This window comes from Brassica rapa, chromosome A07 (genome assembly GCF_000309985.2).
Source record: "Brassica rapa cultivar Chiifu-401-42 chromosome A07, CAAS_Brap_v3.01, whole genome shotgun sequence".
Classification (NCBI taxonomy): Eukaryota; Viridiplantae; Streptophyta; class Magnoliopsida; order Brassicales; family Brassicaceae; genus Brassica; species Brassica rapa.
In genome coordinates this window covers 12591687-12618652 of record NC_024801.2, presented here as the reverse complement: position 1 = coordinate 12618652, position 26966 = coordinate 12591687, and the positions used below count along the sequence as shown (strand labels likewise).

The 26966-nt window shown below is 36.7% G+C and overlaps 6 protein-coding genes across 7 annotated transcripts; all 6 read right to left on the bottom strand.

Moving 5' to 3' along the window:
- Positions 1 to 2622: 2622 nt before the first annotated feature.
- LOC103829229 (probable galacturonosyltransferase-like 8) lies at positions 2623 to 4335 on the bottom strand. Its single transcript, XM_009104885.3, has one exon. The coding sequence runs from the start codon at positions 3995 to 3997 to the stop codon at positions 2849 to 2851; it is 1149 nt and encodes a 382-aa protein (XP_009103133.1). The 5' UTR covers positions 3998 to 4335; the 3' UTR covers positions 2623 to 2848.
- A 3058-nt stretch (positions 4336 to 7393) lies between these two features.
- LOC103829227 (pyruvate dehydrogenase E1 component subunit alpha-2, mitochondrial) lies at positions 7394 to 10107 on the bottom strand. Its single transcript, XM_009104884.3, has 8 exons — positions 9170 to 10107; positions 9017 to 9096; positions 8627 to 8704; positions 8329 to 8424; positions 8164 to 8235; positions 8020 to 8073; positions 7858 to 7923; positions 7394 to 7769 (listed from the first exon to the last, which is right to left on the bottom strand). Exons 1-8 carry the CDS (start codon positions 9867 to 9869, stop codon positions 7725 to 7727), a joined length of 1191 nt encoding a protein of 396 aa, XP_009103132.1. The 5' UTR covers positions 9870 to 10107; the 3' UTR covers positions 7394 to 7724.
- Positions 10108 to 12889: 2782 nt separating this feature from the next.
- On the bottom strand, positions 12890 to 14009 carry LOC103829226 (paired amphipathic helix protein Sin3-like 3). The gene is made up of 3 exons (XM_009104883.3): positions 13916 to 14009; positions 13246 to 13404; positions 12890 to 13143 (listed from the first exon to the last, which is right to left on the bottom strand). Exons 1-3 carry the CDS (start codon positions 13978 to 13980, stop codon positions 13023 to 13025), a joined length of 345 nt encoding a protein of 114 aa, XP_009103131.2. The 5' UTR covers positions 13981 to 14009; the 3' UTR covers positions 12890 to 13022.
- Positions 14010 to 14514: 505 nt separating this feature from the next.
- Positions 14515 to 19855, bottom strand: LOC103829823 (valine--tRNA ligase, mitochondrial 1). Its single transcript, XM_009105519.3, has 2 exons — positions 19120 to 19855; positions 14515 to 19016 (listed from the first exon to the last, which is right to left on the bottom strand). Exons 1-2 carry the CDS (start codon positions 19428 to 19430, stop codon positions 16175 to 16177), a joined length of 3153 nt encoding a protein of 1050 aa, XP_009103767.2. The 5' UTR covers positions 19431 to 19855; the 3' UTR covers positions 14515 to 16174.
- A 372-nt stretch (positions 19856 to 20227) lies between these two features.
- Positions 20228 to 26032, bottom strand: LOC103829225. 2 transcript variants are annotated; one of them, XR_004449231.1, is made up of 15 exons: positions 25736 to 26032; positions 25379 to 25531; positions 25215 to 25313; positions 25045 to 25146; positions 24828 to 24971; positions 24642 to 24736; positions 24432 to 24561; positions 24247 to 24354; positions 24049 to 24155; positions 23921 to 23972; positions 23754 to 23843; positions 23601 to 23685; positions 23444 to 23508; positions 23195 to 23359; positions 20228 to 20326 (listed from the first exon to the last, which is right to left on the bottom strand). XR_004449231.1 is itself a non-coding variant. In XM_018652749.2 (14 exons), the coding sequence occupies exons 1-14, from the start codon at positions 25955 to 25957 to the stop codon at positions 23273 to 23275; spliced, it is 1539 nt and encodes a 512-aa protein (XP_018508265.1). In that variant the 5' UTR covers positions 25958 to 26032; the 3' UTR covers positions 23174 to 23272. The 2 variants fall into 2 exon arrangements, 1 of the variants encoding a protein (XP_018508265.1); XM_018652749.2 differs by lacking the exon at positions 20228 to 20326 and having other exon boundaries at positions 23174 to 23359.
- LOC117126583 lies at positions 20737 to 22277 on the bottom strand. The gene is made up of 2 exons (XM_033274976.1): positions 21915 to 22277; positions 20737 to 21796 (listed from the first exon to the last, which is right to left on the bottom strand). Exons 1-2 carry the CDS (start codon positions 21925 to 21927, stop codon positions 20778 to 20780), a joined length of 1032 nt encoding a protein of 343 aa, XP_033130867.1. The 5' UTR covers positions 21928 to 22277; the 3' UTR covers positions 20737 to 20777.
- Positions 26033 to 26966: the final 934 nt, after the last annotated feature.

Genomic DNA, 26966 nt, shown 5'->3' with positions numbered 1-26966 from the left:
CAATCTCTGTTACAGAAAGATCGCTATATCGGAAGGATAGTTTCGGCAATTTCACCTCACCATGTCATCAATCCATCTGCTTGTTTCACTATTTTTGGCATTCGATAGGTTTCGATGTTTTCCTTTGTTTTTAAGCAAAATATCCCAAAATTAAAATGAAAGAATAATAATTTACAACTCCTTAAGACAACATGATCAATTAAAAACGAAAAAAAAACTCTCTTAGTTGATCAAAGTAGAGTAAGAAAAGTCTTGCTAGTATTGTTGATTCTAGAACCATTCGGTTACCACCCATTAAATGTGTAAGAATGTACATTGTTTGAAAAGTTAAAACTTTAAAACTCGCTAAAATTTATCATTAAATGTGCAAGAATGTAACATTTGGCCATTCATTGAGAACCATTTTACTAATACACAAAAATCATCCAATATTGCAGCGAACAACAAACGTAAATGGTAGGCTAGGCGGTTTTAAAATATTATTCAACCAAGTAACCAACTGTAGCACATGAATGGACCAAACAACAAACGTAAGCTCTCATGATCATAAGTTCCGAGCAATATGAGAAAAATGTTAATAACATTCATCAGAGTGGCGATGACTAGTATATAGTAGCCAGCCAGAAATTAAATAAGGAACAAAGATGTAAGAAAGCTGCAAAGAGCATTATTGATAAATAAAACAACTAGCTTCATTCACTAAAAATTGGCACATTGTTATATTTGTTCTGGATATACAAATAATTTTATGATATTATTAAATAAAATAAATGAACTAATTATATATTTTCCTTAATATTATAAATTATAAATGCAAAAATACTCTTCTAAAAACTTCATATAAGAGCATTGGCTAGAGAACATTTAGAGAACATTAACATTTAGTAAATGCTTTTCAAACAATTGTTGATTGGATAATGTAGAACATAACGCTAATGCTAATGCTCTACCGATCAAAGCTTTTAACGCAAAAGAGGAATAAAAGACATTTCAAAGAATGAATTATTAAATTATTTTATCACTCAGCTGAAAAAGAAAAAAAACTTAAAAACATATTTAACAAGAAAGTGAAAGATGGAAAGCAAGAAGTAGAAAAAAAGAAGAAGAGATGCCACAGGGTTCGAGTCCCGGCCAATGAGTAATTAACATTTTGGCATCGCTAGGGATATGCATTGGCATACGGGTACCTGTTCGGGTTCAGATCGGGTTTTTTCGGATTTCAGTTATATTTTGTAACACCTCTTAGGTTCCATTCTAGTAAATTTATAAATACGGATCGAAATCGGATATAACACCTCGGTTTCAGATCGGTCCGGATATACCCGAAATAACCATATATCATTCGGATTCGGATTATATCGGATCGTTCAGATATATCTAAAGTAAAATCTAAAATTTAAAAGTAAAACATAAGAAATATATACTTTTTGTATATAATAGATTATTTAAAGTATTTATTTAAATTTTAAATATTTATTGTTATATATCATATCCAAATAAATATGAAATTGCATATTTGAAGTACATATTTATGTTTCAAATATTGATATTGTATATTAATTTGGACATTCGGATTGGTTTTTTTGGATATTTTTTTGGATTCTCGGGTTATCCGTTCGGGTTAGGATATGTTTTGTAACACCCTACAAGATCCATTGAGGTATTTTTTATATTTTCATATCGGATACGGATCAGGTTTTTTGGTTTGGATTCGGTTCGGATTTCAGGTTATGGATTTTATGCTCAATCCTAGTTAGGGACAAGAAATTGATATATAAAATAGTTTAGACCACTTATGTAAGGTTAGGATACGCATGTATAATTCAAAAAAAAAAAAAAAAAAAAGACGAGAGTCGGTGGGACCAGTGTTTGAAAATAAGAACACTGAACTAGTTGCTGTACTACTTAGTTACAGGAGTTTGCTTCTTTTAATCAATAGTTTAATTAAAGACTCAATCAATGTTTCGCCTCCTCTTCTCAGGGACACCTGTGACTTGCAAGGCCCACGTATATTCATTCTTCTCAAAGAGTCATCGGTGAACTACAACGAAATAGTTATGGACACATAAAAAACGTTATATGGGCTTTCACAGTCCAGCCCATTAGTAATCCCTAAACGACGCTGTGTTTGTGTCATGTTTGTAATCATGGTTTTGATAACGAAAACAAATATGACCGATCCTTCGTCCTTCACCAGGTTTATTAATGTCAAAAGTCAAAACCAAAATTTAGATTCCCAATTGCTAAAAACCTATTTATATTGTCATCACAAACCTAGGCACTGATCATATTCTTCTTCTCCGTTTCAAACATAATGCACACACTCAAGCCCGGTTTAGGGACAACCGAACGAAACAGTCATCCACATTGGCCTTCAAATTTGAACTACTTCACAAACCATTCCAAATATATACACTGTACGTGTAGATCCTAACTTTAATCCATAATTGTTTTAAACCTCATAAATCTTAAGGTCGATCATGGCATGCACACATGATTATAGGTTTGATTAGGCATCTCTTACCATAGCGGTAGAGGACTGAATATTCATTACCAATCTATTCCTTATCACCCAAGCTTCTCTATACACAACCTAAATGGTCTAAAATGAAAAATCTCAAAAGGCACTTGAAGATGAGTTTTATTAAGGAACAAGAAGATGCACCAAAAAGAAAAAAGAATTCTCAAAGAAGGGTTCATCAACAGCCTCTATATCTCTCACTCTCTCCCTCTCTAATTCCATTTATACACCAGAAAATCAAAGAATCACCTGAACAAATGTATCTGTAAAAACGCACAACATGAAAATAAACAATGTAACTTTCCTTTTAACCTCTCACAAGAAGCTTCAATCATCAGCTAACTCCGACAAAGAAGCAAACCAAAGCAGAGCCTGATCTTTAACCCTCTCGATCTTATGCTTATACAGATCATACGGCTCCCAAAGATGATCCAACGGACAAGCCCTCTTCTCATCAAGTCTCACCCACGGCTTCCCCTTCCCACTCCAATGCAACAAACTCACCGGACCAGGGTGCAGAGACCGACAGCTTCCTCGTATGTTGTCCCCTCCTAGACCGTGCTGGTTCCATCTATGATCGATAGCTTCAACATTCCCTCCGAACACGAGCAAGAACGGTGGCAAAGAACCAAGATCGTAGATTCTCATCTTCTTCTGGAGCTGCATCCATTTCTCTAGCTTCTCCCTGTAGCTCCCTTCCCTCCACCTAACCATGTCCATCACCATCACCCCCGTGTTGAAGTAGCAAGGCGTCCGACCCGAGATCTGACCCGGTAAAACCGGGTCTGACCAGAAGTTGGAAGTGAAGTAGTGCGTGAAGTTCGCGTGGCAATACTCCGGAGCCCCGATGACACGTGTCCCGGTCAGCGACGTGTTCCAAAGCTTGGTGATGTCGTCGACGACGATCACGTCCGAGTCGAGGTAGATGACTCGGTCAACGCTCCGGTCGAGTATGTCTCCGAGGTAGTTTCTCGCGTAGTTCAGCGGGTTCTCGAGAGCCTGTCTGATCGACGACGATATGAGGTTGATCACCGTGTCCTCCCTAAAGATGTAGACTTTGAAGCTCAGCGACGGGAACGTCGACCGGACGAGTTGGCTCAGAACGCGGGGACTCGCTGAGTCGAACTCGGCCGCGATGAAGTGGAAGAAGACGTTTTCTGGACACGACGCGTGGCGGAGAACGGAATGGACGGCTGCGATCGAGCCACGGAGATACTCGGAGTCTAGAGTCATTGCGATGTGGACTAGAGAAGGGTCGTTGGAAGACGACACGAAGTTCTCTCTGTTTACTAGAGAAGCGCACTCCTTGCCGTTTCTGTATTCCGGAGCTTCCATGAACGGACCGAGTTTACTAAACGCATTTCTTCCGCCGTTGACGGTCGTGATCCTCCCCGGACCGGTACGTATCCCGACGGCGAACGGTGGTAGAAGAAACAAACACAAGACCGCCGCTAAAACGACGGCGTTTGACCGCATTATCAGAACAAGAACAAGAACACGTTTAGATTCAAAGCGGGTGTGAAGAAAGATTTGAGCTTTGTTTCTTGAATCTGCTAAAGAGTTAGCATTGTGCAGGAAAGATTTCAAGAATGTTCCTTTGTCTCTCCACTGAGATGGAGAGATAAGGAAAGAGGAAGTCGAAGAAGAAGAAAGATTGGTTATAAATGAGATGTCTACTTTGGATTCTCATGATTTGGTTTCCTCGTTTAGGAGACTGAAACTCACGCTTCGTTAGTAGCGCGTGAGAAGGCAGTATGGCTTAGTCGTTAAGGGAAAGTTTACAAAGGCAATCCCTAAACTTTGATTAACCCATACTAAAAAAAGTTAATTTCAAGATATCGGTGAGTACCGTGAGTTTAATAAGACTGGATACGTTCCTCTGCGGGAGGGTGTACTGTAGAGAAAACGAAAGGTTGGTTTTGGAAACTTGTCTTGACCCATTAAGACAGTGCCAGCTATGAAGGTCGAGGGAAACAGCTGGATGATTCGCTTTTGTGAAACGGGCTCCATTGTGGCGATTTGGACGGGTGAGATTGAAAGATTAGAAGTTGAATGTAAACAACTTGTCACGTGCGCTGCACACATATATTTGCTTGTAATAATAATTCTTATGAAAAAATGGCATTGAGATACCAGAAAATGTCTGTGAATAAATGCTGGTTTGCCAGTTGAACAAAGAATAATTTTCATTTTATTTACAAAAAAATATACGAGTTTCGTACTGGCAAGCAATACCATCTACCCCAGAAAATATATATTTTTTTTCCATCTGAATTTAATTTATAAAACTGAGAAACATACAAGGATGGAATCCAAACCGGCGGAAACACATTACAATCCCCGGAAACTTAGCTCACAAAAGAGAATCTAGAACCCAAACAACGGGCAACACATAACAACTACAATTATCACTAGATAAAACTAACACTCCTGCATCTAAACCCATAAACAATCCTAGACCAGGAGAAAGAAGAAAGTCCTTTAATCATTAAAACAGCCGGAACTCCCCAATAGGAACTTTATTCCTAATAATGTTTCCCCAGAAAATATTTCCCAATAATGTTTTTGGGAAAATAATAAGATAATATCCTTTTTCTTTACAAATTTCTATAAATATGAGATTTTGTACAGCCAAGCAAGGAATAAAGTTCCTATTAGAGAAAAAAAAGAGTTCCTAACTAATGTTAAAGGAAAAAGCATGTAAGATTTCCTTATAAAAAGGTGAAAATAGCATTAAATTTTGCACAACCAAACAAGGAAACTATAGATTCTAACATTCACATATCACAATCAGTTAAAAATGATTTTTAAACTTAACGTATCTTACACAATTTATAGAAACATGACCAAAAAAGGCTATCATTCCGGTTTTATGCGTATCACCCGCTCGTGCGTATTCATTCGTAGTTAAAAAAAAGGGAAAATGTATATTTTAGCTGGAAGAAAAAAAGAAAGACATAAATCCGAATTTTTACAAGGATAAATGTTTTTGTCGGCAAGATTTCATTTAGGATATTAAATTAAATTTTGTTCTCTTGTTTGTATTTTAAAATGGGGTTGCTGGTAGCGACTACTGAGCCAATTATAGCGAATATTCCCATTGGGTAGTGCAGCTCTTGCTCGACGTAACCATATAATATATAGAAAATTTATATATGTTCACTTTCTATGTGATGTGATATGATATGTGATGTGCTTCGGACTTTTTCTAGGGTATGAGAAGAGAACACGATGTAAGATTTTCGTCGAATACGTTTGGAATATTCTTGAATTGTTTGTTAGACACTGGAACACTCTATAAACTTGTCAAACTAAGTATGGTTAGGTTCCTAAAGGCCTATAGAAAGCCAAATGTCGGATTAAAGAAAGGGAGAATGAATCAACGTTACTTGATAGTGATTAGTAAGTTACAAGAAATCCAAATTATATATTAAGAAAATGCAAGAAAAAAAAAGAGTTGAGTGCGTCATTGAGTTTACCGGTTCGTTAGGGTTTGGTGTGTTGATGTGGAGGATGAGAAAGGGACTTGTAGTAAAAGCAACAATAATTGAAGTTAGGTGGTAGGGACATGAGCATTCATATGGTTTTATTGCTACCGACGAAGAAGTAGGTTCTTCTTTTCATTTATTTGTTTTTAAAATTTTAGTGTGTCATTTGTAGTTGTAGAGAACTAATTTAAACACGGGTTCTTGATGATTTTGTCTTCACGTGTCGACATTCTTAACTGCTCTCTTCTTGCTTCTCTTAGAGAAAAATTGATATTTGCTTGGTGTCAATCACAAATGTTGAAGTGTCGAAACATCCTCCATCTCGAGGATCTGCAAAAAAAGGCAATGGTTTGTTTGGCTCTTATCACTATGTAGAGGATGGTTCATAAGAATCCAATAAGCTGTGATTTAATTCACAAGATCCAAAAAAAAATGGTTGAAGCTTGAACTAAACATGTAAGTTTACCTCAAACTCCACGAGAACATTAGCTACAACCAAAGTACAACTTTATTAGAATTATTACCAGAAGCTTATTAGACCATCTCCAATGTATTTTGCTATTTTCACCTCTAAAATAGGGGAACTCTATAATAGAGGTGAGATATGCTCCAATGTATTCCTCTAAAATAGCAATCTCTAAAATATAAAGTAAAAAATAGAGGAATGCTATTTCTTCCTCTATAAATAGAGGAAAAAATAGAGATCTTTATTATAGAGGCAGAAATAGAGATGGGTTGGAGCAATTTCACGGCATGTCCCACGCTGGCCAAATCAGTATACATAACCGTTTCTTACAGCATAAATAAAATAATTACATGAAAATTAGAGTTTCTTAAACATTAGTAAACTTCAAAAGACAACAAATGATTGAGTCCTTGATCAACCCATGTTTTTAAAGACACAGCAAACGAGTTCTGGAGGATGTTTCGACATTAACCTAATGTGCTCCATGTTTCTACATCAGCCTTAGCCTTGCTCTGAGCTTTACTCTTTGAATTCAGATCAAAACTTTTATGAATTAGTGATTCGTGGTGGTGTTAGGAACAACAATTCAACATCCATGATGGTTTCTATTTCACACCACCTATGTATATATGGAGAAACAAATACCGGGTTAAGAAAGAAAAAAAAAGAGAGAATGAATCAACGTTTCTTATTGGTGATTAGTAGTCACAAGAAAACTAAAAGAGTGAGTGCGTCATTGAGTTCACCGGTTCAGTAGGATTTGGTGTGTGAGAGTAGGGAATGAGAAAAGGACTTGTAGTAGAAGCAAAGATAATAAGAATCATGAGGCTTTATTGCTACCGACGACGAAGTTGGTTTTTCTCTCCATTTTATCTATTTTAACTGTAAATGTGTCATTTGTAGTTGTACATGACGGTATTAAACACACGGGTTCTTGATGATTTTTGAACTCACACGTCACGATCCTTTTAAATACATACAAAGAAGATGAGATATTTTCTGAACTGCTCTCTTCTTGCTTCTCTTATCATTTTCTCACACATAGAGAAAGACTCGTAAGATCCAAAGCTTATTGCTTCTGTGTCAGTAACAATGTTGTTGAAGTGTATTTAAAAATGACAAAAAAGCTTGATCAAAAAGCAATGGCTTTTCACTTGAAATGAAAATGTAAACCAGAAATGATTTGGTAGCAAGACTCGAAAATTGTGAGTGCATTTATTGAGAACCTTCGTCTCCTATGGAACAAGGTTTACGCAAGTGTGACTTTGAGTTCTTTTCTGTCTGCTCCAAATGACTGCAAATTCCAATGGACAAAATTGCATAAATCTCTAGATTCATCTTATGTGCAAAGAACTACAATGCCACAGGGTTAAAGATAGTACCTCAACTCCGCAGTCTTTGACGTACATGTTTGTGAATAGCTCAGATGGCTCTGGTACAGGGCTCTCCTGTAACAAGTTTAAAGAGAAGAAATTTGTATAAAATGCTTTTGATATATGAATAACAAAGACAAATGTAGAAAGAGCCATAAGATTATATATTACCTTTGCCTGAGCTACGGCGTCATCCACTTCTTTCCTCACCTCTTTCTCCATGTCCTTTTAAGTCAAGAGAGGATTGTCATTTGCATATGGAAATGATGATTATGTTTGTATGTGGAGGATGTGAAGGTAGAGAAAAAAGAGTACCTTGAGCTCTTTTTCTGTAGCTATGTCATGAGATAAGAGCAACTTTCGCACCCTTTCAATAGGATCACGCACCTAAAAGGTAACACCACCAATGAAACTTTTACATTATTAAAATCTTCTGACGCTTTGGAGCAGTGTTTTTACAAAAAGAAAGAAAGAACTAACCTGTCTCACGCCGGAGACTTCGTCACGTGTACGGTAGGTACTTCCTGGGTCAGACATAGAGTGACCGTGGTATCTATAGGTGTCCATCTCAAGGACCTGCAAAGTTAATAGCAACGGTCTGTTGGGTCAAATCACTAGGTGCAGAATCGATTACAATATTCAAATATATGCTAATAGATGCGTTGCTAACAAATAAGCTCAAAGAGTCATATTGATTATGTTCCATTTCAGAGAAGCCAAAGACTGGAAACAAAGGAATCAAGAATTAAAACTTGATAAAAGCATTGAACAGACTTACAATAGGTCCATTCTTGAGCGCATGCTCCTTGGCGAACTTGCACGCCTGTTTCACAGCCAGCGCATCCATACCATCCACCTACCCAAAGCAAAAACACGGTCATTAGATAGCTTTAAAGTCACACAGAGAATACAATACTATTGGTTAAAACTATAGAACCCACTGAACAATAAAGCTAACGACTTTGGAGACATTTTGGAGACAATACCATTTTAATTCTCATAATCCAAACGTATAACAGATTCAAATATCACATAAAAGGTTCGTCCTTTCTCACTCAGTTAGTGCGCAAAGCGTTATATACCTACACGTACCATATTTAATCAGAAGTCTACTATGCAATAACATTGCTAACACTCAAGATCATGACATTAAACTATTCAGACTCACCTTCAAGCCAGGAACATAGTCTCCACGCTTAAAATAAGCAGGACTCTTAGCAGACCTCCACGTAGCAGTCCCCATTCCATCTACACCAAACCAAACTCAATCAATCAACGATTCAAACTTTATCAAAAAAACACAAAAAAAAAAAGAACTCACAGTGGTTATTCTCGCAAACAAGAATGGCAGGCAAATCCCAAAGAGCAGCAATATTCAAAGCCTCAAACAACTGCCCCTGATTAGCAGCACCGTCACCATACAAAGTAAAAGTAACAAACTCCTCCTTGGAGTACTTCTGAGCGAAAGCCAAACCACACCCCAACGGAATCTGCGCGCCAACGATCCCATGGCCGCCGTAGAAACACGCGTCCTTCTTGTAAAAATGCATCGACCCTCCTTTGCCGTTGGAGCATCCCCTCTTCCTCCCCATCAGCTCCGAGAACGCGTCCACCAGCTCCCCTCCGCGTCCCAGGAACGTGCAGTGGTCCCTGTACGAGGTGATGATCGCGTCCTTCCTCGTGATCGCCGCCTCCATCCCCACGGCCAGAGCCTCCTGCCCGTCGTACAGGTGGCAGAACCCGCGGATCAGTTTGGACTTGTAGAGCGAGTCGGCGGCGATCTCCATGCGGCGCATCCGAGCCATGTCGCGGAAGAAGGAGAGGATCTCGGAGGAGGAGGTCTCCACGGAGCGCGACGGCGCGTCGCAGAGGTGGGACTCGAAAGGGACGGCGGTTTCGATTGTGATGGGGGTTGTGTCTGTGGAGACGTGGCGGCGGAGGGAGGAAGGTAGGGCTGCGGCGGTGGTTGACGACGGTTGGAGGAAGCGGTTGGATCGTAGAGAGAGTCGTGATAACGCCATCTTCCTCCGATTTGGTTTGGAATCTTTATTTTTTTGTTAAAGATCGGAACTTTTTTTTTTTTTTTTGGTTGAAGTGAGGGGAAGTTATGTAAGAAGGGTTCCTCCTCTAAAGTCAAAGCCTTTAATGGTCATTTCGACGAAACATGACTAAAAGTCAACTTTTTCCGCCAAGACAACAAAGAGACAAATTATGTTGCGTCTGTTTACAAGGAGAACTCAGTTTGGCGCTATCTGGTTAAAACAAATGGGGAATTACTAATTGTTTGTTGTTTAAGTTGGTGTCTTGGTGAATAGTTTGAGTTGCTTTTTGATATCATCGTCCAAGATTCTTACAATTCTTTGGTAGGAGAGCATACTATGATACTACGTACTCTTTGGTTGTGATATAGAAAGCTCAAGCTGTTTCCTGCTTTATAATTTTTAAAAGATCATATAGTTCCTTAAAACTGAAAGGTTATGACTGCAGTTTTTTCGGGTTTGAGATCATTTTTCATTCAACCTATTTGTCACTCACGACCCAAATCTCTTATTTCATTTTCAAAATTCTCAACAAGCTTTTACTCATAATTCAAAGTTAGGTTTTCTTGAAGTGCATATATATTTTAATTTTTATTCCTTAAGCATCTTACTCCAATGGCATAGCAGGATTTTTTTTTTTGTTGTTGTTGTGAAACTAGACAATAACCAAGGGGCTGTTAGTTTGCTCACCCAGGTGATCCATCTGGGTGAAGATGCAAATCGATGATCGTTTTGTGCATTATAATGCTTCATCCAGATGGATCACCCAGCTGAATTTTTTAAAATTCATCTCAAATTCTCACCCAAATGAAGGTGAGTCTTGATGGTGCATCTAGTTCAGTCCAAAATGATAAATGACAAAATGACTTTTTAAAATCAAAATATTATTTTCAAACCGTAAATTCTATTTTTTTGCAAATACATTTTTTCCGCCAGAACAGAAAAATATATTTTCCGTAAAAACTGAAAAACACATTTTCCCGCCAAAACTGCAAAATACAATTTTCTCGCTGAAACTAGAAAAATGCATATTCCCGCAGAAACCGGAAAAATGCATTTTCCCGCTGAAACCGGAAAAACGCATTTCCCGCTGAAACCGGAAAATGCATTTTCCTGTCAAAACCGGAAAACACATTTTCCCGCCAAAACGGAAAAATGCATTTTCTCGCCAAAACCGGAAAAATGCATTTTCCCGGCCAAAACTGGAAAAACGCATTTCCGCCAAACCCATAAAAACGTATTTTCCGCCAAAACCGTAAAAATGATATTTTTCCACCGAAACCGAAAAACACATTTTCCCAGCAAAAACGAAAAAATGCATTTCCCGCCAAAATCGAAAAATGTATTTTCCCGCCAAAACCGAAAAACACACTTTCTCGCCAAAACCGGAAAAACGTACTTTTTTCTGCCAAAACCGCAAAAACGTATTTTCCGCCAAACCCATAAAAGCGTATTTTCCGCCAAAACCGTAAAAGTGCTATTTTCCCACCAAAACATAAAAAAATATATTTTAATTATTTTATTAACAAGTTCACATGGATGCAGATGCAAGTTAAAAAACGAACATAACTGCATTCAGATGATTCATGGACGAAATGAAAAAATGAACAACACTCAGATGAAGCATCTGGATAAGACAACTAGATGGACCATCTGGATGCATCTTCTAGATGTACAGACGAACATGACCCAAATCAAATCAAACGTTGACCTCAACTTCATTCTGAATACTCGATGTACTTTATCAACATGATAATACTATAAATTGTTGAATTCTCTTAAGATTTGAAATATCATTTAGATTGAAGAGTTAACATGAATGATAAATAAGAAGTTGGATACATTAAAGATCTTGAAACCTTATTTTTATTAAGCCTTAATGGTTAAATCCAGAATATATTCCTTTATGAAGAAAGAACAGATTCAACTTAGAACAAATCCAGAATATATTCGGAGTCAACAGTTTTTTTGTTTCGAGATTCGCCTCTCTCTAAAAACAAAAGCTCTCGCTTCTCTCTAACGACGAACCCTAACTCCGGCCCGGTTTATTCCGGAGCCAGAGACCCCTCTTTCCCCTTTTTTTTCTTTTTTTCTTTTGCTCCCTTCCCCCCACTTGACGCTGGTCGAGATGCTCGATGCTCTGGCTCGGCAAATCCACCTTAAGTTTTCTTCTTGAGACAAACGGTGGTGAGATCCGGTTTCTGGAGTAGCGGCGAGACCAACTTGACGGTGGTGTGGAAAGGAGTCGGCTTTTAGGGCTTACGGAGAAACCAGATCTGATTTTCCCCTTTCTAGATCTCCGGTGACTCCGGTTCAGCGACGGCGCGTGGCCTCGGGAGACGTCTCCTCCACCGTGGATCTATGGTCCCTCACGACGGTGAGATAAAAGGAGAAGGTTTGTGATGGTGAGCTGACAGAGAAGGATCTCCAGGTATAAGTACCGGTTCTCGGAGATCACACGAATCACGACTCACGCGGACAAGGTACACAACATGAGATTACATTAGCGGCGTTTCGTGGTGGTGGTTTCTATTCCCCAGAGCAGAAAGCTACAACCAATGGATGGCACCGATTCTCTAAAAGCTCGTATTAGGTACACCAACCCGCCCTTTTGTAGCTGAAACCCGACTTTCATTCGGATCTCGTGTCCGTTTTAGGCTGAGGGTCACAGTGATTGAAGACCAGCAGGATGAGACTCCCTCGATAATGCACCTATGGTGAAGAAGCTAAGTGACCATGTACTTTGAAGCCAAGCTTTAGGATCATTTAGTTTGTTTTTAATTGGTTCGGGGGTTGTTCTTAGTTTCGGTTGTGTTAGTAAACATTGCTGTACCATGAGGTTGAATTTTAGGTGGTTGAAGGGGTGGATTGCTTCGGGTCGTGGAGTGATTTCATCCCACTGTGGTTGAAAAATACAATGAAGGATATTAGGTTGCGTTGGTTCTAAGTAGTGAATCAGGGTGGAACTAGACTACTTCATTGTATATGTGGTAGAAATCTTGTGTGGTCATAAGCTTTGTACTAAGAATTGGTGAAATGAAATGTTGTTGTTGAGCCAAAAAAAAAAAAAAAAAAAAAAAAAACCGAAGTCGGTTCAGATCGGAAATGAAAATGATGGATAGGAAAACCCTCTATCTAAGTTGGGCCACAAGAGATCTCCAACGACTCTGGCAAGAATTTATTGAAACCCGATATCAAGTCTTGATGTCCTTTAAATAGTTCCCTCACCTCTATTATGCAATGAGCCTTATCAATCCTACAAATAAGGATTGTATTTGTAACTAATTAGTTTTAATAAAATTATAGTGTTACCCCATCAAGGGTTAAATTTTTTTGCAGAAACTATGAATATACATACCTCCGAGCTTCAAAATTATTCATAATAGCAAGAAATTTGTCATATTTGTCATGATCGTTATGAAATTTATCCTTCACAGTCCTAAGATATGCATACGCATCATCAATATTTGCTTTCGGTTTACTTCCCTCTCCATCCATGGTTTGAAATTGGTCGAAGCTTCATTTTACAAACAAAGAGAATAATTAAAAAAAAAACATCTCCAAAGACTAAAACACATTATAGCTTTCTGGAAAGTAACTTGACATCTTCGGGTGAAAAAAAAAATTGCATAAAGATCTTAATTCACAATTCCTATAGTTTCAAACTTACATGCATTGAAGATTGAACCAAATAGAGAACGACAACATGACAATATATATCTAATCAAATTTAAGTTCCATTTTAATTTAATCCAAACCCAAATCTAACTATATACGTGGTAAAATCTTGATTCTCAATGATGAATACCTCATATTTCGTCAGTTTAAGACTTGCCGAAAAAAAAACTTTTAAAATTTTTAGAGACCATTCATGTAACTACCATATCTCCGCGAAATATGTAAATTTCATTGTTTAACATTCTTATAGTACACTAGATATTAACTGGGTATGATCAAAATAGAATGGTGAAAAAGTTTTTACGTAATTAGCGAATTAGAAAAAAAAAAATTATGAGTTCAAGCTTCACCTTTGTAGCACTATGCACATGAATAATCTTTGAGTTGTATGGATGTCTTTATATACAGAAAACATTAATCTAATCAGTCCATTTGAAATTAATATCTTTGTAGAAATGAGTTATAATTATTAAATTGTATTTGGCATTTATTTTTGCAATCCAAAAAACTTTTATATTTAGCTGATACCAATTGACAAACTGATATAACAAGTGAAAAATATTAAAATCATAAAATCTCAAAAAACTAATTTAGATTTTTAGTATATATATAAGATTTCAACATGTTCAATATATATATACCTAGTATATTTAATTTATGAAATTTATAGAAAATTTTAATTAATATGATTGTTAATATATAGTAGATTTTTGGACATATATAGTAGATATTGTTCTCAAAAAGGCATATATAGATATATATAGTAAAAGTTGACAAAAAAGATATATATATATATATAGTAGATCTGATATAGTAAATTTAGTATATAACATAATAATAACCATATATATAGTATCATAAATTTTATATTGTGTATAACATTTCAAATTAAATTAATATTAATGTCTAATAATTATTTAATAACAATCAAAGAATTATTTAATTATTTTGATATTTATAAAGTTTATATAGTTATTCAAAAATGTATAATTTTTTTTTGAAGATCTCGTAAAATTTTATTAGATTGCAATATCAAAAAAAAAATCTGTATAATTATGTTTAATTTATTTAAAAAGAATATCTAGTTGAGTTAGTTAAATAATTAAGGTTTTAAGTGACATATTAATAAGCATAGTTAATATAAATGTTTAAATTCGTTAATCAAATTTAGGTTTAAGTTGTGATTCTGTTTTAATAGCATTGATAAATAACAGATATTTAAAAGTTAAAAAAATACCATTATAGATCATGTATTTCTGGTTCGAGTTTTGTATACCAAATCTAAACCGACAACTAAACTTGGTCCACTAGCGCCAAAAGAAAGCATCAAATGCACTGCACATCACTTTCATGCAGGGTCAGCTGGAAGAAGGTTGAGATTTCCTTGCAGCTCCACATGACTAATCTGAAGAAGTCTCAACTTCTTCATCAGTACAAAATGCTCTACAGAAATGGTGATTACAGAACTCTCATCCTCTGATGTAAATCTTACAAATATACTCATCATGTAACTAAACGCAGAGCTTATGCCATCTGCACTTGGCTGCCTTACAAACTTCTTTTTGAAGTCTAGTACAATTCCTCGGATGGAAGATGTTTCCTGTCATCCCCATGACAGGAAAACAACATCATGAGCAATTGAGCATAGGAGTCAAATACAAATGATGTTATTGCAGTAGATAGAATAAAAACCTTCATGTTGTTCAGCATTGTCATGATTTCACCACGGTCCCATAGTCTACTTCGCATTCCAGGACACTCTCCGCTTTCTTCAACAACCATCTGCATTCCCATGTCTCTAATCTGATCACACATCCTCATTCAAGCACTTGACCTCATACTTTTTGGTTCACAGAGAGTCTATTAAGAATCTCCTCATCTCTGGTAGTGATGACTATAAGACTTCCTTCACCATACCATCTTCTTTCACTGACAAGCACATCAACCTGGTCTTTACTAATTACTATCAAACATCGACTAAAACCGCAAGAATCTTCTTCTCATGAACTTTCTCTCTTATCTTCTCATTAACATCTTCTATCTCAGGAGCCGGACGGAACAGTTCAGTAATGAAAGTTTTTTGTAGGTTGACTAAGCCATCTTGTCCTGATGACTTTTCTCTAATGTTTGAGATGAAAAGTCGTTGTTCCTCGAAGTTTTCGATGATCTTGTTATAGAAACGTTTTGCAAGTGTAGTCTTCCCAATACCACTTATACCGTAAATTAAGCCTCATGATTTAAACTTGAATTGGGTTTAAGGTCGACCAGGTTCATCTCTGATCAAAGCCTCATTTTAACTTGTTGCGTCTTTGGTCTTTAAGATAATATTTTATCAACTATTTTTATATTTGGTATTATAAGATCAGAAGTTTGATTAGACAACAAACACATACCTATTGTTCTGTGTTAACTTTGCTTATTATTACATTAGACTATAAACGAAAGTACATAGGTTGAATTCTTGGAGGAGGTATCAAGTTTGATCATCTGCATTATAATATTTTAATTTCATTTAAAAAGTCAGAATCTTCTCACAATAAAGTCATGACTATAAGTTCCTTGATAAGGCCTATAAAGGAAAAATAAAAGTCTATAAGACTAGAAGATGATTAACTCTCCTGAAATAGGTCCAACTCTTGAAGAAGCTTCTCAAGCTTCCTTGCATTCTCTTCCTTAATGTGTGCAGGAACCTTCTCTTCATACCAACTCACACCCATACTCTTCTCCAACTTCTCCTTTTGGTTTTGTATCTCTTCAGTCTTCTTTCTCATTTTCTCACGTTCAGCTTCTGGGTCTATAGCTGCTCCATCCACTTTGAGATACACTTTGAGGTTCTCGTTCACCGTCTCAACAACAGCTGATCCAGCTTGAGATGATCTGTCTTCTCCCTTCAACACAACCTCAAAAGATGAGAGACTTGCAAGAGTTCTGATCTCCAGCTCATGAGACTGCACAATCTCCAGAGTTGTTATATTTCCACAGAGAGCAAACGCATGTAACTTCTCATTCCTCTGTCTCTCCATAGACTCAGCAGCTCTCAGTGCCCTAATAGTCTTCACAGTCGCCATAACCATTTCCATTTCAGCTTCCACCTTCTCGTCTGTCCACTTCTCTATGGGAGACGGATACTCACATATCATGATAGAAGCCTCCCGTTCACAACCCTTCGGTGAAGGCAACCTTTGCCACAGCTCTTCCGTAACAAAAGGCATAAACGGATGCAGCATTCTCAAGCCAGTCTCGAGACACACCCATAGAGTATCTTGCGCATGTGTCCTGTCTGAGTTTTCACCAGAGAAACAAGGCTTGATTGCTTCAATAAACACATCACAAAACTGATACTGCCACCAAGAGTAAACAGTATTGGCTGCATCAGCTAACTCAAAACCATTCAATGAATCCACAGTCTTTATCACTGCCTTGTTCAACACGGAAAGAATCCATCTACAACTAAAAGGCATGGTTTCAGGGCACATAGTTTTCACAGGAGGTTTATAATCATCTCCAAGCTTCATCATTGCAAACCTAACAGCATTCCACAGCTTATTACACCACTGGCGATAACAAACAACTCTTTGAACATCCATGTTTATGTTATAAGACTGAGCAGTGTAAGAAACCAAAGCAAACCGAAGAGCATCAGCGCCACACTCAGGGATACCATTAGGAAAATCCTTCACTTGCCCTTCCTTGGCAACAACGAGCTCCTTGGAATCCAAGTTACCTTTCTCTAACCTAGTCTGAAGAGCAGCAAGAGACTCACCATTGATAACTTCAAGCGGATCAATACCATTTCCAAGAGACTTTGACATCTTGCGTCCATGTGCATCACGTACCATAGGATGCAGATAAACTTTACTAAAAGGAACAACCCCATCACTCAGTTTCATAGACAACATAACCATGCGAGCCACCCAGAAGAAAAGAATGTCAAGCCCTGTCTCAAGAACAGAACCTGGATAGAAAGCTTTGAGTTCTTCTGTCTGGTCTGGCCATCCGAAAGCAGATAAAGGAAACAGCCCTGAAGAGAACCATGTATCAAGCACATCAGGATCTTGAGAGAGATCCAACAGCTTCTTCCCAGCAAATTTAACTTCAGCCTCTTCTCTAGCTTCTTCCTCGTTTCTAGCAACAACCCAATGGTCTATATAAGTACCAAACTTCTTAAGCTGGTCTTGTTCTAGAGTTGCGTACCAAGCAGGGATCCTATGACCCCATAGAATCTGCCTAGAGATGCACCAGTCATGCACGTTCTCTAACCATCTCCTCCAATCTGCTGAGTACTGCTTTGGTATAATCTCGAGCTTACCGTCACCAGCAGCGTCAAGCGCCTCCTTACCCATTGTGCTGCATCTCACATACCACTGAGGCTTCAACATAGGCTCAACAACATCATTACTCCTTGAGAAAATACCAATCCTCATGTCCTTATCTTCCACACCTCTCAACAGTCCTTTCCTACGCAGAGCTTCCACAACAGCTTCACGAGCCACATACCGTTGCATTCCTTCGAATTCAGACCCACCGTTCTTATTGATCTTACCATCATTGGTGAATATGTTTACAGCCTCTAGATGGTGGAGCTTCCCAAGCTCGTAGTCCTTTTGTTCATGCGCTGGAGTGATCTTAACACAGCCAGTACCAAGCTCCGGATCAACGAGGTCTGCATCGCAGACGATCGGTAGCTTCCTTTTATTGAATGGATGCACAACAAACTTTGTATGAAGATGCTTGTATCTTGCATCATCAGGATGAACAGCAATGGCGGTATCGCCGAGCATCGTCTCCATTCTAGTAGTTGCAACAACAACTTCTCCTGATCCGTCCTCGAGAGGATAAGCGAATGAAGTCATCAAACCAAACTCTACAGGCTTCTCATAGCCAGGAACGTTCCTTAACGTTCTCCCTTTGATCTCAACATGATCAATCTCTTCTTCGGACCTAGCTGTTCTTGAGAAACAGTCCCAGTTAACAAGGTGATCACCTCTGTAGATAACACCTTCCTTGTGCAGCCTCACAAAGGCTTCAACCACAGCCTTTGATCTCTCCTCGTCCATAGTGAAACATTCGCGAGACCAGTCAAGAGACGACCCCAAACGCCTCAGCTGTGTCTTTATCGTGCCGCTGTACTTGTGTGTCCACTTCCAGGCTTTTTTCAAGAACTCCTCGCGACCAATGTCGCGGCTGGTCTTCCCTGTCTTACGCATTAGATCCTTGTCGACCACGTCTTGTGTAGCGATGCCTGCGTGGTCGAAACCAGGAAGCCACAGTGCGTTGTAGCCAGACATTCTTTTATAACGGATGAGTGTGTCTTGGACCGCACATGTTAGAGCGTGACCGATGTGTAAGACTCCTGTAACGTTGGGAGGAGGAAGAAGAATCACAAACTTTGGTTTGGTGCTCTTTGTGTCGGCTTTGAAGAACTCGGATCTCTCCCACCATTCATACCATCTGTTGAACGGAGAAGGAACAAAGTTATTACAAATCATCTAATAAACTGGTGGGTATAATTAGGGTTCTAGGAAAAAAAAAAGGTTTTAGGGAGAAGACTTACGATGTCTCTACAGCAGAAGGGTTGTACTGCTTGGCCATCTGTGAAGACAGCCTTTTCTTCTCACCAGGAGGAGTGTCTGAAGGAGTCTCTTCGTCTTTGTTGATCTTCTTGTCGGTTACTGGTTTGGGTTTTGCCGACTTCACTTGGGCGAGCTTTGCTTTCTCAGAAGCCTTTTGCCTCTTCATCTCTTTCTCTTTAGCCTTCTCTTCTTTCTTCAGTTTCCTCTCCATCTCCGTTGCAGTCTTCTTCTCAGCTTCAGCCATGATAGATTTTGTTTTGTGTGAAGGAGACTGGAGAGGGAGAAAGAACATACAGTATATGTATATCAAAGAATATAGTAAAATGGAAAATATAAATTGTTATCTATTGGGTATATACAGTACACAAAAAGAGAACCAAAAAAATGAAAAGTAGAAATTGTTATTTATTGGGAATATGGAATGTATAATCAATTATGTAAAGAAACGTTAACAAGCTTTTGGCAAGTTCATATTTTATCTTGTGCTCTAAATGATTTTTTTTCCTTTTTTGTTGTTAAGAGCAAAATATTTAGAGCACTTGTATATTGGCTTTATAAATTTATGAGTAAGATATCAAGGTTTTTTTTAAAAAAAACTTAGAGCAACTTCAATGGTGTTCTCGGTGGCTCGGAATCATAGGTAAACTTTTCAGAATTTTTTATTATTATTATTTTTGTCTGTTTAAAAAAAAAAATTAAAAACAGAACCAATCGCGGGTCGCCACATATAATGGGACCCGCGAATAGTGTAAGGATTCACTAACAATCCGGTTTTAATTAAATATTTTAAATATCCAATCTTTAACAAAATGTAAACCCTACCAAATATTTTAATATTATGTTGCTAATGATTCTAGTCTAAAATTCTTCATTGGAAATGCTCTTACAACTAAAATCTTAAAACATAAAAATCTACAGCCACAACAAAAGAAACCTGTAAGCTTAATTTACAGCAAAAATAAATAAAAATAAAAGTACAACTCCTTCCAATCGTGCTCTACATGTGCCATGACAAAAGAAAAAGAAATGGAAAATTCATTGTGTTTTGAGGATGTAAGCTTTTGACTTCCTTGAACTATCTACGTTCAGACAAAAGTTACTATTTGAAGCCCCAAACTGGAGTTTAGTATGTGTTTTGTGTTCTGAAACACTTTTTGTTTCCCGGCTACTAGTAAAAGTGTCTTCTATCTTATATATTAAAACAGAAGTCACAACCTTGATTCATGTGTGATTTTCTTAAAAATGGACCTAAAGGACCTATTCATAGAAATTCATATTATATTTTAGTTCAGACTAATAATAAATAGAATTTTTAAAATATTTTAATCATAATATCTTTTGATATCTTTTCATTTTAAATATAAATATATTTATTTTAAAATTCTAACAAATCTGTTTAAAAAGAGTTTTACAAGATCTTCATTTTCGAAATTATATTTAAATATTTTTGCTAATTTCGAAATTAGTTTAAAATATTATTATACATCAGTTATATAAAATTAAAAATAAAGAAAATCTATAATAGTTTATTTATTATATAATCATAATCAATCATATTAAAATAAAATTATTATATTGAGCTAAATATAATAAAATTGTTTTTTTTTTTTTTTTTTTTGACAGCAAAGAATTTACAGACTCATGTTGACTCTGTAAACCAAATCGGTAACTCCGCATCCATGTGAACGACAAAGGACGATTGTTTCCTAGCACTGCGTGCTAGACTATCCGCCCGAAGATTCGCTGTCCGAGGTACATGAACGATATCTGAGTTGAGGAAACTTCCTTTGAGAAACTGTATGTCTTTCAAATAGCTTTCGAATGCTGGCCATTCTTCTGGTTCCGAAACCATCTTCACCAATTGAGAACAATCCGTTGCAAACGTTACCTGAAACTGTCTTAAATTCTTCATACATTCCATTGCCCAAATCAACGCCTCTATCTCCGAATGAAGGGGTGAAAGACATGCCCTTACATTCCTTGCCCCTAGCAGCCCATCAAACCCTGGTAAAGTACTATACCAGCCTTGTCCTGAGAATGTATCCTCATCCTTCCATGAACCATCTAGAAAACACCATCGACCTTGTGTCACTAGGGGAACATTGGTCTGTACCGAGAGCCCTCTCGTTGGGTCATTTCCCACCTGTGCTTCTGCCCAAAGTGATGATTCTATTTCAGCTAATTGAAGAGTATCCCTCGGATCAATATCCAAATTACTGAAAACTTTGTTATTTCGAGCTTTCCAAATATACCATAAAATCCATGCAAACTGATGATCATCCATCTTTGGCCGGACTCTCCAAAATAGATGATCCATATTAGCAAACAATGAAGAAATAGGAAAAAAATTCGGAGCTGACGGAATCTTGGATAATGCCCACACTTGGCGTGCCGGTGGACATTCAAAAAATACATGGTTAATTGATTCTTCAGGTTCTCCGCATCGAGCACAATATGTATCTCCATTTATCCCTCTTGCCTTGAGATTTTTCATGACCGATATACATCCTGAGAGAAGTTGCCATAAAAAATGCCTTATTTTTGGGGGACACCGAACTTTCCAACAGAAAGCTTTAAGTATATCCACTGTAGGGCCATAAAAAACTGGCGGTTTTTCCTTATCCGGATAGACCCGTTCCACTTGATAGCCTGATTGGACTGAATATTTTCCAGTTTTAGTAAAATGCCATCCATTCCTATCCTCAAACTGATTCCTACTTAAAGGAATACTTTCAATTATTTCCGCATCCGTAGGATCCACAAGAGTCCTAATTACCTGTAAATTCCATGAGCGAGATTCCGAATTTATGAGGGAATCCACTGTAAGATCCGGATAAAAGTTGGGAAAATTTTTGGTTGCTGGTCTCGGGCGAGTGGCTGGGATCCAAGGATCATTCCATACAGAGATAGACGAACCTGTTCCCACCCGTTTAATTAGTCCTTTACAAACCAGAGATCTAGCAGAAATAATACTCCTCCAGCCATATGACGGAGAAGAAGAACGAATCGGTTCCAGGGGTGAAGCATTCCTGTAATACCGTCCTTTGAAGACTCTTGAGAAGAGAGTATTTGGCTTTTCTATCAGTCTCCATAGTTGCTTTCCAAGCATTGCCGTATTAAAATCCATAAGATCCTTGAAATATAATAAAATTGTATTAAATTTTTATATTTATTTATTTTATTTTCGTAATTATAAAATATTTATGTTCAAAAATAAAATCTAATATGTTGGTAAGATGGGTTAACATTATCAAACTATATAATACATGTATAAAAATTAACATGTATTTCTTTAAAGTTAATAATATAAAATATTTGTAACTACTTTAATCATAATATATTTTCATTTTAAATATAATATATATTTATATATTATATTTTAAAAATTCTAATAAATCTGTGTAAAAATATTTAAACAATAACTTAATGTATTTTAAGTTATCGTTTAAAAATGAAAATAAATAAATTATATCCTATTTTATCTACTTTATAGTCATGATCATGTTAAAATATAATTATTATACTAAAATAAATATGATAAAATTATATTAAATTGATAAATTTATAAATTTTATTTTCATAAATATAAATTATTTATTTAAAATATAATATGATGATAGAATAGCTTAAAATTAACAAACTATATAATACATGTCTAAAAATTAACATATCTTAGACTTTTATATATACAATAATAAATTATCTAATATTGGTAAAAAAAAATCCAGTTTTGAAAGACGAGTAAAAATTTAGCATAAATTAAATACAAAATAATTTTTAAATATATTTTTTCATTAATATATTAATTTGCTTAATAACTAAATGCAAATACAATAAGATAAATATATAATAAGAAGTGGTAAATAAATACGGTTTAAACAATTAATTAATTATAACATGTAAATTAAAAAATTATTGTATTTGAAATAGTTATATAAATATTTAAGTATATGATTAACATTAAAGATATATACCACTTATGTTCTAAAACAATAATTAATGTATAGAAAAGTGAAAACAAACACCCTCCGCACGGGTCAAAATCTAGTTTAGTATTTACACTATAAAACAATATGCACACACCAATTCCAAAGGATTTCACACATAAGAGTTATTTATCATGAAGAAGCAGAGTTAGAAATAAGAAGATTCTTCCAGTTTCTTAGCTCTCTCTCCTGCTCTCTCAGCCTCTGCATCGCCTTCCATGGCATAACTCTTCTCCTGCCACCAGAAACACCACGTGTGTTTTCTCACCACCAAAAAAGAAACCATTGACACATGACAAAACTATCATATTATGTTTACCAGCAAACGCCACGTGAAGGGAACACCATCTCTGACCTTTATCCTCTCTCTGATCACTTCTTTGGCTGCACATATCAGACCCAAGGGCGTTTATTGTTATACTAAACAAGCCAAATATTTAATGTAACTGATTTCAAGAATCTATAACAAGCTGCACCAGTGGAGGGTTGGCATGTCTTTAGCAGTAGCTGGCACCACATTTCGTTGAAAACATCTATTTGTTCATCTGATGCCCCAATGATCTGTTAGTAACAATCAAACAGTTAATAAAGAAGAGAATCCAGTATGTTTGATCCAGTTTTTGAGTTACCTTGTAACCAATGGCGTCAAAATCTGAACCAAGTAGTTCTAGAGCTTGTATGTAGTTACCCTGTGCGTATTCATACACAGCTTCTCCAAGCTGATGTGAAAGCAAAACAAGACTAACATCAAGGAGGTGTTAAAACGGAAAAGACAGTCAAAGACAAGGAAACAAACCTGAATCCCTTTCTGCATCACTTGTTGTTTCTTCTTGTTCATCTTTGATACTCTGCAAGAACAAACACATGTTCACAACAGATCTGGTATCAGTTAGAAACTGTAGAAGAGAAGAGATTCACACTAACCGGAACTTCAGACCCTCGAGTAACTCATGAGCTCTTGATGTCTCTCCAGCTTTCGCCAATGCCCAAACTATCAATATATCAAGATGCCACTCCAAATACCAGTTTGCCTGAAACGTTAAAGCAAGTGGCCAAGAACTATTGAGAAGGCATAATAACTGCAAACGATATGAGACGTTATATCATTAATGCATGGCTTACCTGATCAGTCAGACGACCTGCAAGGAGTTTGAGACTGTCTTTAAACGAACCGTCAAGAGCATCTCTTACATCCAAACGCAGTAACAAACCAAGAGCATTGAGATAAACCTAAAGAGAGTTGCAGACAGTTGAATGCTTGATAGAAGAATCAAAATCATAAATCTTCAAATAGAAACGAGGATTACTTCAGGAGGAACGGCGTCTTCTTTCTCCAACTCTTTCCAGATGTGAGCATCATAAATCTCCTCGACTTTACTCATCGGTGACCCTCCTTCCAAGTAACAGAGAGCAACATGCCACCAATTGTGTGTATACCTAAACAGTTTGCATACATGTTCCAGATCATAAGAGACGAGCATGATAATATGTGAAAGAGAGAGTCTTAAACGCTTTACATAAAGGATGAGCAAGAAGGCCAAGACTCTGAGACTCCTTTCATGAACTCCACTGCTTCTTTAAATCGACATTCATGATGAAGAACATGACACAGCTGCAACAACAACCAAAAACATAAGCATCACATGGAAACTGAAGAAAGAAGATGCAAGTGATCAAGTTTCAAAATTATTTGAGATGCTCACACAGTGATGTGCCCAGGCGTCTTCTTTGTTTATCTCATAGCCTTTCCTTGAAGCTACCGCAGCTTCTTCCATTCGACCAAGTTCTAACAATGGGAACGCAAGTATCCCATGTAGGTAACTTTCTTCTTGATTTACGGGTAGAACCTATAAAATATCAAGCAGATGAAACAATACCCTTAAGACAGTGAATCATTCAGGTCGATGAGAAGTGAAGTACCTGGTGAACAAGATCCAAGAAGGGACCAGGCTGACCCATGTAGAAACTCAAAATCTGAGCTCTCTTCAGAGAGACCAAATCCTTTGGGAATCTTTTAAGTAGCTGCAACACACACAGTTTTTATATTCAAACAAGTGTCAGTTGATAGGCAATGGAATTGAGAAGCCAACCTTTGTGTGCATCTCAAAAGCCAAGTCATCATCTCTGTCCACGGAGATGAGGTAACTAACAGCCTCGAAAACCGCTTTCTCATAAGGTGTAGATTGTTCCTGTAAAATAGAACGAATTATACCTCCAAACCGCAAGTAGAATCAGAAGTACAACAAAGACTCACAAGATTGGATGTCGCAGCTTCAAGATAGGACTTAGCTCTGTGATGATCAGATGAGGAAAGGTAGTGAGCAGCTAAAATGTTGCCCAAGACACAATCTTTGTCGTGGAGTGGAGCTTCTAGAATCACTTTCCTGTTCCTCCCATAACTCAGAACCTGAAACACGATCAATAACACAAAGATCGAAACTTTAAGAAGCATAAGCCGAATAAACGCAAACAAGAAGCTACCCACAAGATCGTAGCTAAAACCCATCAAATTCAGATACAGTAAGTCATAAAAGCAGAAACTCAAAAATAGTCATGAAACAGAGCGCAGATTAGCATTTTGTAAGGAAAGGGTGATTATCGAAGAGGAAACCTGATGAAAATAGGAGTCGATTGCGTCGATGCAATGATCAGAAGAGGCGTTAACCTCATAACCCCACCGAACACATCTCAGTTTCTTCTCCATTTCAAACAGAAAAAAACAGAGCTTTCTACGCGTACAGTTTTGTCTTTCTTGTGGGTTTGAAGATGTTTTGAGAGAGAGACAATCGAAACTTGAAGGAGACAGCGAGATTTGTATTTTGCTTGGCGTCATCAATCATTCAAGACTTCAAGTTAAATAACACACGGTGTTTCCCTTTTGGTTCCTTCTGGCCTTTTGGATAAACAAATTATCCGTTTACACTCCTCTCTACAGGTGGGATTCTAAAACCGAACCAGACATTAAACCGGTTCAATTTACCGATCACGATTCAATATACTTTTTGAAAACCAGGATTCTTGATTTTTTCATTTCAGGGCACATTGTTTTTTTAATACATCATCTTCATACATGCTATGGTAAAGTTCCAAAACTTTTTTTGTTTGTTAAGATTAGGAGTTAGATACATAGTCTCTTTCAAACTCGGAATCAGACTTTACAATTTCAAATAAAAGAATAAATATCCGTACCAAAAAAAACTTTGAATTGGGTATTCCAAAAACAAAGGGTTTATTTGTAGAATAACTAAAAAAAGAAAAATTAATTTTTAGAGAGAGAAAAAAGAGATAGGAAGAGAAAAGATTTTCTTGTGTTATTGAGTCCAGTTTCCAAAAATAAACTCTTTACCAACATTTTGGTAAGTTCTCAAATTTCAAGAGCTAGAGCATGTCCATTGTTTGAGTATTAAAAAAAAAATAAAGAAAAAAATGAAAAAATAAGAGAGAAGATGAAATATCAGCGGTATGATATTTACAAAAATATTTAAAATTAATCTAATAATTCAACTTTATTAAAATAACAATATAAATTAAATTAGAACTTCAATGTTAGAACTTTACCAATAAGGTTGCTCTAACAGCTAGTAACCAAAAAGAACAAAAGGAAATGTATTCTCAGTATCAGATTTACACTGCTATAATTTATATTTATAGCAAATAAAAAAAATAAAGTTGAATTATTAGGTTTGAGTATCAAGATCTAAGCTTTCGTTACAAAATGCTAATCTGCAGTACTTTTAGTATGATTTTCAACATAAAAAACATTAGTTTTACCTTTATACTTCATGTACCGAATTTATTCTGTGTGCAATTAATTCCAAACTAATAATTTTAATAAAGCAAAG